Raw genomic sequence first — 13085 nt, 5'->3', positions numbered from 1 at the left:
ATGAGATTATTAGTATAAAGCTCTTAGAACAGTTTCTGGCACATAATATGCTCTAAAATTTTGTTACAGTTTTTGTGTGTTACCAGAAAGTAATTAATACAAATCTGAATGTATTGTGTCCTTCCAAAGATTATGTAAATATCAGAGAATTTTTATGTCTATAATGTGTTTATAAAGGAAGAATAATCATATACATATGGGAAAGGATTATAACCATCATGACAAAACTATATTTTATATTCCTCTCACTGGTAATAATATTTATTTTCTTAAAATAGCCATGCTGGCTGGAGCCACGGCAGTTTACTCCCAGTTCATTACTCAGCTAACGGATGAAAACCAGTCATGTTGCCCTGTCTGTCAGAGGGTTTTTCAGACAGAAGCTGAATTACAGGAAGTCATCAGTGATTTACAGTCTAAGCTGCGGCTTGCTCCAGATAAACTCAAGTCAACAGAATCGGAACTAAAGAAAAAAGAAAAACGGCGTGATGAAATGCTGGGACTTGTCCCCATGAGGTGAGAATATGGGTTTACCATTACTGTACATGTAACAGTAGCACCGTAAAAGTTACTCATCCAGGGGTGTCTGGTTGGCTTAGTCAATTAAGCACTTGACTGTTGATTTCAGCTCAGGTCATGATTTCACATTTCACGAGTTTGAGCCTTGCATTGGGCTCTATGTTGACAGTGCAGAGCCTGCTTGGGATTCTCTCTGTCTCTCTCTCTCTGTCTCAAAAATAAACAAACATTAAAAAAAAAAGGTACCCATCCAGTCCCTGGCCATATTTTTGGTGTTGAGTAATGTGTTGAATGAGTAAAAAGTCAAGTCAGGATTCTCAGCCAGTATGTCCCCTTTCATGTTATTTATGTGATAAGAAAAAATAACTATTTTGTTTAAAGGTGAGCAAACTTCTTAAACTATTCACAGGGTAGATATAATCTTAACTTTTTTTTGTTTTGTGTGTATGTTTATTTAATTCCTGAGACTTGGCTTAGGAACAGAAATTTTGACAGATTTTGAATTGTTTGCTAGTATGGTGCTTTCTAAACCTAGCAAAAGAATTAAAGTCTTAGAAAGCTCCCCCAAAAGAAATTTTAAACTATATTTTTATGTCTTTCCCACTTTCAAAAAGAATGAATCATAGTGATTTGTATTGTTTATTTTCCCTCACTTATTCAAGAAATTCAAATGATGGTCTCTTTATAAATCAGATCAAGTCAGAAAGTCTGTGATGATATCTTGTTGTCTCCCACAATATAGAGCATGCAGCTGGTCACAGAGACCAATATGACATAGTCTCTAAGGAGCTGATGCTCTAAGTAGACAAGCTCTCAGAATTGAATATTTAGAAAGCAGCGCTTAATAAAGTACTTAATTGGTTCAGACAATACATTAGTTAAGAGAGAAGCCAGTGGACTATAGAATGAGAATAAGATTTTGAGAACGAGATGGGAGGGGAATATAAAGCATAGGGAAGTTGGTTCAACTCTATTAACAGAAGAAAAGTGGAGAGAGAAATGAGGACAGTGTGTGTGAAGGGGAGAGGAGCATGACCTGTGCTGCAATAGAAAGGTGATCTAGAGTTGGAAGAATCATGTGGGGAGATTGATTTCCAAAAGTTAGGAAGATAGGGCTACATTATGTTCAGACCTAGTTACAACTCCCTCTGATAGGTCATAGGGAGTCATCTTTAGGGATTTATGAAAAATGTGTTTTAAGAAATTAATCTCATGTTAATATATTGAATGGATAAGAGTGAGAACAACTCAGTTAAGAATCTGACTCTTAGTTTTCGCTCAGGTCGTGTTTTCGCAGTTCATGGAATTGAGCCCTGTGTCAGGGTCTGTGCTGACATCCTGGAGCCTGCTTGGGATTCTCTCTCTCTCCTTCTTTCTGCCTCTCTCCCCCACTAACTCACACGCTTTCTCTCTTTCTCTCAAAATAAATAAATACATACTAAAAAAAAAAAAAAAAAAAATGTGGGGCACCTGGATGGCTTGGTTAAGTATCCAACTTCGGCTCAGGTCATGATCTCACAGTTAGTGAGTTCAAGCCCTGCATCGGGCTCTGTGCTGGTGGTGCGGATCCTGCTTGGGATTCTCTCTCTCTCTCCCTCTTTCTGATTCTTCCCCACTTGCCCACTCTCTCTCTCAAAATAAATAAATAAACTTAAAATTATTTTTAAAAAAAAAAGAGTGAGAACTACTCTTGAAGCAGAAAAGCCAGGAGGGTATGTTGTCCTGGAAAACCAAAGAGAAATTTCAAGAGAAAAAGTCAGAAAAGTCTAAGCAGATAGGCTTTGTGGTAGCCAGCCTCCAAGATGATCCCCAGTGATCCCTACCTGCTGGTATTCATGCTCTCGTATAGTCTTCTCCCACGTTCTAGGATTGGTCTGTGTAACCAATAAAATATGACAGAAGTGGTAGTGTGTCCCTTCCAGGATTCAGTTATATAAGACACTACTAGCTGCCTGCTCACCTTTTCTTTTGGAAATGGGTGAAGCCACCTGCCATATGAGCAGCCCTGTGGAGGGCCCCACTTGACAAGGACCTGAGGCCTTCAAACAACCACACGAGTGAGTACCACTTGGAAATTGATTCTCCAGCAGTCAAGCCTTGAGATGACTGTAGCCCTGGCCAGCAGCTTGACTGCCACTTCAGTGAGACATCCTGAGCCAAAAGTACCTGGATGGCTGTTTCTGATCTCAAAATAAGTGCTGTTGTTTTGGGCTGCTGAGTTTTGGAATGTTTTGTTATGTAACAATAGATAACTAATATAGTCTTCAGGGTGAAAACTAGATTATTGGAGGCTATAGAGGGAATGTGATAAGGAGACAAAAGCAGTAGTTTGAGAATGAAAAGGAGGGAAAGGAATAAGGCAGTGTCTTGAAAGGAAAAAGATTAAGTAAAAGATAAAATGTCAAGTTGGTAAAAAGTGCACTTAGAGGAAATGTGAGCTTAGTTCTGTGTCATATTGATATAAGTAGCAGAAATCAACATTGTATTATATTTTAGGACCCTTGCCATCAGAGCTCCCCTTCTCAGAGTAGGGTACATACTTTATTCATTGCTTTACTTCCTTAATTCCTTCTGTGTTGTAATACTAGTAACTATTTGCTGAATGAATGAGAGCTGTAGTATCTGTTCAGTTATTTACTGTTCCGTGACAACCTCCTCAAAACTTAGTGCCTCACAACAACCATTTATTAGCATTTTCTGTGGCATGACTGGGCTTAGGTGGGTAGTTCCTCACTTAGGGTTTTTCATGCAGTTGCAGTCAGATGTTGGCTGCAACATCTGCCATCTCAAGTCTCTACTGGGCTCAGTGTTCAAGATGGCTCACTCAGATGACTTTCAGTGACACTGACTATTAGCTGGGAGCTCAGCTGGGGCTGTCAAACACAGTGCCCTCGCATGGCCCACACATGTGTTTTGGGCTTTTGGCAGCAGAGTGGTTGGATTACCAAATGAAGGATCCTAAGAGCGAGTAGTAAAAGATACAGGCAATAGAAACTGCTAGTATCTGAAGGCCTGGGCCCAAAACCTGGCATAGTGTTACTTCTGCTGTTGACTATTTGGTCAACAGTAGTCACAGAGCCTGCCAAGATTCAATGAGAGGACACAGACTCCACCTCTCATTAGGAGGAATGTCAAAGTACTCGTGGCTGACTAATCCATATAGTACCCTAGTATCTGGAGTGGCCACTATATGTCACTCTGGTTACTACACACAAAGTAAGATGTCCTGAAGCTAGAAAAATAAATATGTAGTGTGAGAGGTAAATCAGTGCCTTGGAGAAAAGTATATAGCAGAGTAAGGAAGTACAGAAGAGGGTAATTGCTGTTGAAGGTGACAACTGAGTGTAGACATGAGAGAAATAAGGGACAATATTTGTCCAGCAGAAGAGCATTCCAGGCAGTCCAAAATCCCTGAGGCCAAAGGGAAAATGGTTGACGATGAGCTCAGAGAGGTAGTGAGGAACCAGATTTTGCTTATCCTCTTTGAGGGAAATTTTTTTTGTTGTTGTTAATATTTATTTATTTTTAAGAGAGAGAGAGGGAGACCCGGTTCCAAAGCAGGCTCCAGGCTCTGAGCTGTCAGCAGAGAGCCTGACGCAGGACTCAAACTCAGGAACCATGAGATCATGACCTGAGCTGAAGTTGGATGCTTAACCACCTGAGCCACCCAGGCGCCCCAAGGGAAATATTTTTATTTAAAGGCCAAAACTCATCAATACTTAATATATTAAGACCATCATCATGAATGAAATCTCAGATGAAAATATACGTGTTTATCATTTTGCTTAGTACTGAGTCAGGTTTATTTATTATGACAGCTCAGTAAAAACTCATTATTTTTCCCCATTGCTTTGAAAGATGTTTTCACCCAACCAACCATATCTGTATTGGTTTCTTTTACTTAAAAGCCCCTTGGAAAAGGAATGCTGTCACACAAATAGAACTGAGTTTCTGAAAATTTTACACAAAAGAACACAGTCCTAATCTCAATACCCCATTCTTTTGGGAAACGTCTTTATGCTTATGATACTTATTTTAGCATCTTAGGTAATCATCAGAAAAGAAGGCATCAAAATCTGGACCACATCGATTAGAGGTTTTTTGTATGCATGTGAAAATGTAAAAATAGGGTTACAATTGAATGGATACCTGTAGTTTTCCACAAAGATGTCCCCAGTCAAGTGAATGCTTGACTGTCTTTGGGCTATCGTAGCCATGTCACTGTCTAGGTACTAGGAACATACTTTAAGACCAACTCCTGGTCTATGACCACAAGATTCAGGAAGTAATGTGAGCATGGAATTACTCTGAATCTGCATACCTTCATAATTACTCAGGAAATTTTTTCATCTCAGTGGCATAACAAACTATAGGTCTTCTGTTGCCACCGATCAGTTCAGGTTGGCATTTCTTGGTCGTAGTGTAGACTTTTAAAAATTGTTAACTCATAGCAGTGTGCCAGAGCTAACTCTTGAGTTTTGGGTTTTTCCTTTAGTTTACTGTAAGACTCCACTAGAAATCAATTTAATTTATTGTACTAACTTTTAATTTAGAATTTGGAATTTTTCAGAAATAAAATTGATAGCTTTTTTTTTTTAGGGTTAAATACAAATTTTGTTTCAGAGGTTCAACAAAGTTAGATGTGGAGCCAGTCTTCCTGCCACCAGAGTGGTAGTCCATTAGCTACAGTAGGTGTGATAAACTGGCTAACAGCTTTTGTACCATAATCCCATGTGGCATTTGGCTGAGTGGTCTCCTTCCTTTTTTCCATCTTTTTTTTAAACGTTTTATTTTGAAATAATTGTAGACTTAGAGAAAAATTACAAAAAATAGTACAGAAAATTCACCTCTACCCTTCACCTAGCTTTTCCTCATGTTCACAATTTATGTAACCATAAACTAGTTATCAAAACCAAGAAATTAACATTTGTGTGATGCTGTTAACTACAAACCATATTCGAATTTCAGCACTTTCCATTAATGTTGTTTTTCTGTTTCAGGATCCAACCCAGGATCCGACGTTGCATTGTTTTTATTTCTCCTTAGGCTCCTGCAGTCTTCAGCATCTCTTCATTCTTTGTTTTTCACCATCTTGATACTTTTGATCAGTATGGTCAGTTAATTTATAGAAAATCTCTGTTTGGCAAAATGCACAGTAATACAGTAGTCACCCTTATCTGCAGTTTCACTCTCTGCTGTTTCCATTACCTGAGCTCAACTGTGGTCCAGAAGCAGATGATCCTCCTGACATATATTAACAGTAGCCTCACTTGAAGTCACAATGCCTACATCATTCTCCTCACTTCATCTCATCATGTAGGCACTTTATCATCTAACATCACAAGAGGAGGAAGGGTACGGTACAATAAGATATGTTGAGAGAGACCACATTCATATAACTTTTATTATAGTATATTGTTATAATTGTTTTATTAATAGTGTTAATCTCTGTGCCTAATTTATTTTTTTAAAAAAGGGGTTTTTTATAGTGTTTATTTATCTTTGAGAGAGACACAGAATCTGAAGCAGGTGCCAGGCTCTGAGCTGTCAGCACAGAGCCTGACACGGGGCTCCAAATTCCCAAACTGTGAGATCATCTCCTGAGCCAAACTGACTAAGGTTAAGGTGGTTGGACACTTAACCAACTGAGCCACCCAGGCACCCCTGACTGTGCCTAACTTATAAACTCTATCATAGACTTGTCTATATAGGAAAAAACAGTATATATAAGGTTCAGTTTGTATATAAGTGGGTTTGAGGCATCCACTAGGGATCTTGGAATATATCTCCTGTGGAGAAGTAGGGGGGAATATTGTAATTTTTGTGAGTAAGATCTGCCATCGGATACTAAAATGAGTGGGCAGAAATTTGAGGGGCACCTGGGTGGCTAAGTCAGTTGAGCATCCAACTTCAGCTCAGGTCATGATCTCATGGTTCATGAGTTCATGCAAGCCCTGCATCAGGCTCTCTACTGTCAGTGCAGAGCCTGCTTTGGATCCTCTGTCCCCTCTCTCTCTCTGCCCCTTCCCTGCTCACAATCTCTCTCTCAAAGATAAACAAGCATTTAAAAAAAAACTTTTCTTAAGTTTGAGAAGAAATGAGATAATGACATAGTCCCAACATATTTCTCCTAATATAAGTTATTAATTACAAAGAGAAAAATAGTAACATTATAGCAGATAAATCTGGCTGATACCATGTTACCTAAGTGAACAAGATTAACATCTCTAGTAATAAGATGTAATGAATGACATCATGTCCTCACTGATGAGATGCCCTGAGAAGGGTACAGTCACTTCTATGATATTCTTGCCAAAAATTTAGGACTTCCGTTTCATGATAAAAAAAAAAAACATTAGATACCTTATTTTTAATTGTGTGTTCTCTGTTAAGGCAAAGCATAATTGATTTGAAGGAGAAGGAAATACCAGAATTAAGAAACAAACTGCAAAATGTCAACAGAGACATACAGCGCTTAAAGAATGACATAGAAGAACAGGAAACACTCTTGGGCACAATAATGCCTGAAGAAGAAAGTGCTAAAGTATGCCTGACAGATGTTACAATTATGGAAAGATTCCAGGTAAGTTTATTGTAGTTTAAGGCAGAATAAAACTTGTTTCCTGGTGTTTTAAATGTGAAATGTGAGAGTGGTAAAAAACAGTACATCGTGTTCACGTATAGTTTGCATTTAGAGTTCCCTGTCCTGAACTGCAGATAGTCTGAGTGAGTACTGCTTAAACTTTACATTCCTGGGTTTCGATGTTTTATTCATAAATATGAGAGTTAAGAAGTAGTCCTGTTTATTTTCATTTTAGTCAGTTTGCTTTTGTCATTTCAGTTATTAAAATTCATTTCATCCTATTAAACTTTGTTAAAATTATATCTGAAATCAGTTGCAGATTTAGATTTTAAAATAATAGCAATTAAATTTTTAAGATTTTGAATAATTATAATGTAGCAAGTTTGTTAAAGGAAATAACTGTTTTATTCTTAAGATGGAACTTAAAGATGTTGAAAGAAAAATTGCACAGCAAGCAGCTAAGCTGCAAGGACTAGACTTGGGTAGAACTGTCCAGCAAGTAAACCAGGAGAAACAAGAAAAACAACACAAGTTAGATACAGGTAATAGAGTCTTTCTTCATGTACGCATAGAGACTTGATCCCAGCTTATGCTTTTTATCATAAATTTTGTATCTGTTATGTTCTTCCAGTCCACAGTATATCCACTCTTTTCTCAAAAGAGAAAAGTTTCCTTGCTTTGCACAACAGATTTTAAATGATGGGAGGTTTTGAATGATAAGTGTCAGAGGAGCTCTACTGTTTCTGCCCTGTGATCCTTACCCATGGCTGGTCAAGAGGGGTTTTGTAGCACTTTTACTATAGGGGGTGGGACCCATGGAAACTCAGCCTGTGTGAATTCCATAGAATCCATATAAGGAAGGTTGCTGTTTGTAATATTTTCTGTATCCTTAACATTAGTCACGGTGTGAATGTATTTTGATGCAGTTTCCAGCAAGATTGAATTGAATCGTAAGCTTATACAGGACCAGCAAGAACAGATTCAACACTTAAAGAGTACAACAAATGAACTGAAGTCAGAGAAACTTCAGATATCCACTAATTTACAACGTCGTCAGCAACTGGAGGAGCAGACTGTGGAATTATCCACTGAAGTTCAGTCCTTATTCAGAGAGATAAAGGTAAAAAGATTCATACATACATACATGTTTTTTACCTTAGTTCAAACACATGAAGTGCTCTTTATTGCTGTAGTGGCTAAAACTATGGATATTGTGAGGATCAAATGAAAATAGTATAATTCTTTGCATGGCTCCTAGGTGATGGAACTTGTACTAATAGGTAAAGATGTCTGGGAGGATTTTGGCCATAATAAGCAAGAATTGGCTGCCTGGTTAAATAGTGAATTTCCTGTCATTGGAGGTGGTCAGCGCGTGGCTGGCTAACTACATACATGATTGTATGGGACATTTGTCTTACCTGCAGATTACTCTATCCATGGCAGACACTGCCTCCCACTCATAACACTTTTTCTCTTTGATTCGAGATGTAGTCTCAGAGTCCTTCCCAATGTAGTGAGCAGGCACATGGAATGGAAATCATTTGGCATTCCTTATCTAGATTAATCAAAATAACAATCTTACCTAGTTTTTTTCATAATTATAAACATTCACTAGGCACTAAATAAATTATGAACCTGTCATTAAATGTTATAAATGTTTCTTAAGTATTTTTTTACTATAAATTATCAGAGGCTTAGAGTGTGATATAAAATAGTAATACCTTGGGGTGCCTGGGTGGCTCAGTCGGTTAAGTGTCCGACTTTGGCTCAGGTCGTGATCTCACGGCTTGTGAGTTCAAACCCCACGTTGGGCTCTGTGCTAACAGCTCAGAGCCTGGAGCCTCTTCAGATTCTGTGTCTTTCTCTCTCTCTTTGCCCCTCCGCCGCTCACACTCTGTCTCTGTCTCTCAAAAATAAATAAACATTAAAAAAAAATTTTAAATAGTAATACCTTACGTTTGTATAATTTTTTTTTTCTGTTTATGAAGCCCTTTGACATTAAAGAGTTCAGTGTCTTAGTAATCCTTTTGAGATATGTGGCTATAATCTCTTTTATACAAAAGAGATTGAGACTTAAAGATGTCCCATGTCTTAGCCAAGTTCATGCAGCTAGTAGGAGGCAGGGTTTTCAGATAGGTTTTCAGTGTCTAAGACATTGGACTTCACACTACACCATACCTCTTCTCGTTACGAAAAAATATACCTAACACTCAAGTAATACTAAAGAATTGTCTCTACTTTTATGGGTTAATTAGATATTTCATTAGTTATCTTAAAGTGCTTGAGGCTCATGTTTTGAACATTGATTATCATGTAATTATGCTATAGAGATGTTACAAGGCTGAATAATGTAGACTCCTGATTAGTAAAATAGTTTGTTACTTTCCTTCCAAAATAGGTGTGGACACACCAACATCATTATACCTGAATGTTTTTATTACCATAAAATATCTATTTAGCCTTAGCAAAGTAAGCTTAAGGACAAAACTATCTTTTATCATCATATTCCCATCTGTAAAAGAGAGGCCTGACCTGAAAAGCATCCCTCTTCTTTGGCCACTTAGAGTTGACATGTGCCCCTACAAACTCATAAAAACTTATATCTGAAGGCACATGCCCATATAACTGGGAGCACATGGCCTGGATTAGGAATCAAGTCATTGGCTGAAGTAGTATATAGCATAAGGGCTAAGAAGAAGACTCTGGAGCTAAACGAAATTTGGATACTGGATTCTTCATTTACTGGCTGTTGTGACCTCAAATCATTTGTATGTCTGTTTACTGATCTGAAATATGGGATGGTAGGGTTTATATAGAGTGTTTGGAAGGAGCAAATGAGTTAATTTTTAAAGCCTGGTACATACAAAGTACTTTGATTAGGACTATAAAGTCTGACACCTGAAATAAGATAATGGAATATAGTATAAAATTCTGTATTTTGTATTTTTAGGATGCTAAAGAGCAGTTAAGCCCTTTAGAAACAACATTGGAGAAGTTCCAGCAGGAAAAAGAAGAATTAATCAATAAAAAAAATGCAAGCAACAAAATAGCACAGGATAAAGTAAGATTTCATTTATATTTTTGTTATATATATTAAACTTATGTTCAGAGCATGATGTTAGATACTAGCATTTCACATGAAATTAAAAACATAAGGTAAATAGTATTTTGAGATTTGTGACATAATCCTGACATTAACAATTCTCATTAGGGGTGCCTGGTGGCTCATTCGATTAAGTGTCCGATGTCGGGTCAGGTCATGATCTTGCACTTTGTGGGTTTAGGCTCCACATCAGCGTCTTTGGTGACAGCTGGAGCCTGGAGTCTACTTCAGATTCTGTATCTCCCTCTGTCTCTGCCCCTCCCCTGCTTGTGCTCTGTCTCTGTCTCTCTCTCTCTCTCTCTCAAAAATAAACAAACATATGGGGCACCTGGGTGGCTCAGCCAGTTAAGTGTCCGACTTTGGCTCAGGTCATGATCTCGCGGTTCTTGAGTTCGAGCCCCGCGTCGGGCTCTGTGCTGACAGCTCAGAGCCTGGAGCCTGTTTCCGATTCTTTGTCTCCCTCTCTCTCTCTCTGACCCTCCCCCGTTCATGCTCTGTCTCTCTCTGTCTCAAAAATAAATAAAACGTTTTAAATAAATAAATAAATAAACAAACATTAAAAAGAATTCTTGGGGGGTGCTGCCTGGGTGGCTCGGTCAGTTAAGCGTCCATCTCTTGGTTTTGGCTCAGGTCATGGTCTTGAGGTTTGTGGGTTCAAGCCCTGTGTCAGGCTCTTCACTGATAGCACAGAGCCTGCTTGGGAGTCAGTCTCTCCCTCTCCCTCCCTCTCCCTCTCTCTCCCTCTCTCTCCCTCTCCCTCCCTCTCCCTCCCCCTCCCCCTCCCCCTCCCTCTCCCTCCCCCTCCCTCTCCCTCCCCCTCCCTCTCCCTCCCCCTCCCTCTCTCCCTCTCCCTCCCTCTCTCCCTCCCCCTCCCTCTCTCCCTCCCCCTCCCTCTCTCTCCCTCTCTCCCTCTCCCTCCCTCTCTCCCTCTCCCTCCCTCTCTCTCCCTCTCTCCCTCTCCCTCCCTCTCTCTCCCTCTCTCCCTCTCTCCCTCTCTCCCTCTCTCCCTCTCTCCCTCTCTCCCTCTCCCCCTCTCTCCCTCTCCCTCTCCCTCCCCCCTCCCTCCCCCTCTCCCTCCCTCTCTCCCTCTCCCTCTCCCTCCCTCTCCCTCTCCCTCCCCTCCCCCTCCCCCTCTCCCTCTCCCTCTCCCTCCCCTCCCCTCCCCCTCTCCCTCTCCCTCCCCTCCCCTCCCCCTCCCCCTCCCCTCCCCCTCCCCCTCCCCCTCCCTCTCCCTCCCTCTCCCTCCCTCTCCCTCCCTCTCCCTCTCTCTCTGCCCCTGCCCTGCTTTCTCTCTCTCTCTCTCAAAAAAATAAACTTTAAAAAATTAAAAAAACTCTGGGTGCACCTGGGTGGCTCATTTGGTTAAGTGTCTGACTCTTGGTTTCAGCTCATGTCATGATATCATGGTTCATGGGTTTGAGCCCCACACAGGTTCTATGCTGACAGTGCAGAGTCTGCTTGGGATTCTCTCTGTCCCTCTCTGCCTCTTTGTCTCTCTCTTCCCCCCTCTTTCAAAATAAATAAACTTTAAAAAACTTCTTGTTAGAGTAAGGATTAATATTAAATTATTTTTCTTCTTGATCTAAAATAGAAGTTGAGAATAGAGATTTCTTTAATCCAATCCCATAGACAGTAAGGGGAATTATCTCAGATTATAACATTTGCAGTTGATGGAAACTGGAGCACAAAGCTCCAGCTTCTAAGCCAGTGTTTCACTGTGTTCATCTATTAAGTTTTTGTTACCTTATTTTCTTGGAAATAAATCTTCTTAAATGCTCTGGTATAAATAAACATTAGTATTAAATAAATACTAAAATATTTTTTCACAGACGAATGATATCAAAGAGAAAGTTAAAAATATTCATGGTTATATGAAGGACATTGAGAATTATATTCAAGATGGGAAAGATGACTATAAGAAGGTAATTTAAAACTTAAAATTATTTATTTACTTATAATTTTTTCTCTTGTAAAAATTCTTCAAAGAATTTTCTTTTTTGTAGCAAAAAGAAAATGAACTTAATAAAGTGATAGCTCAACTAAGTGAATGTGAGAAACACAAAGAAAATATAAATAAAGAGATGGGAATCATGAGACAAGATATTGATACACAGAAGGTAGGTCGTTTTTGTTAGTAGCTTATGATATCACTTATGCCAGTCTTTATGTTTTCATTTTTACTTTTACTTTCAGTAGATCCGTTGGATAAAAATACATACAGAGAAAAGCAGTTGTAAGAACATAGTCTTTTCTTCCTTTCAATTTTATTTCTCATAAAAGACACATTTAGTAAAAGTGTAAACATAAAAGATTTTAAATATAAAATTTTAAACATAAAATTAAACTAATTTTATAAATTAAAATTCTCCCTCCCCTCTGCCAATTCCCAGTCTCACTCCTGGATGTCATTCCTGGTAACAGTTTTTTGTTTGTTCTTATAGAAGTTGCTTATTCATATCAACAGGTGGGTAGATCAATATCTGTGTGTCCGTGTGTGTGTGTGTGTGTGTGTGTGTGTCCGTGTGTGTGTGTGTGTGTGTATATATATATATATACACACACACTTTTTACATATGGGCTCATACCATTGATATTCTACACCTTTTTTCACTTAGCGCAATTTGGTCTTACATACCAAGTCATCTCATCCACCCACCACATTCTTTGTAATGATGATGAAATACTCCATTTTGTGTGTGTACCGTAAATTGATTACTTTTTTCTTATTGCAAGTGGTGGCAATGAATATCCTACATATATCTTTATTTTTTATTTCTTTTCTTAATGCAAGATAAAGTCACACAAAACAAGGATGGAGGTATAATAATCTTAAAAGCTACAACCAAAATATCTATATATTAAGTCATTTTTCAATTGATT

General features: G+C 38.8%; 1 protein-coding gene across 3 annotated transcripts in view; it reads left to right on the top strand.

Moving 5' to 3' along the window:
- The window catches only part of RAD50 (RAD50 double strand break repair protein), a 94511-nt gene that overhangs the window by 44337 nt on the left and 37089 nt on the right, over nucleotides 1–13085 (top strand). For all 3 annotated transcript variants that reach the window (XM_060636186.3, XM_060636187.3, XM_060636185.3), the window contains 7 exons: nucleotides 279–516; nucleotides 6913–7102; nucleotides 7518–7644; nucleotides 8029–8222; nucleotides 10053–10163; nucleotides 12035–12127; nucleotides 12209–12322. In XM_060636186.3, coding sequence (XP_060492169.2) covers nucleotides 279–516; nucleotides 6913–7102; nucleotides 7518–7644; nucleotides 8029–8222; nucleotides 10053–10163; nucleotides 12035–12127; nucleotides 12209–12322 — 1067 coding nt within the window. The remainder of the gene's footprint in view (nucleotides 1–278; nucleotides 517–6912; nucleotides 7103–7517; nucleotides 7645–8028; nucleotides 8223–10052; nucleotides 10164–12034; nucleotides 12128–12208; nucleotides 12323–13085) is intronic.

This window comes from Panthera onca, chromosome A1, assembly GCF_046562875.1.
Source record: "Panthera onca isolate mPanOnc1 chromosome A1, mPanOnc1 haplotype 2, whole genome shotgun sequence".
Lineage (NCBI taxonomy): Eukaryota > Metazoa > Chordata > Mammalia > Carnivora > Felidae > Panthera > Panthera onca.
This window is presented reverse-complemented; position numbering and strand designations above follow the sequence as displayed.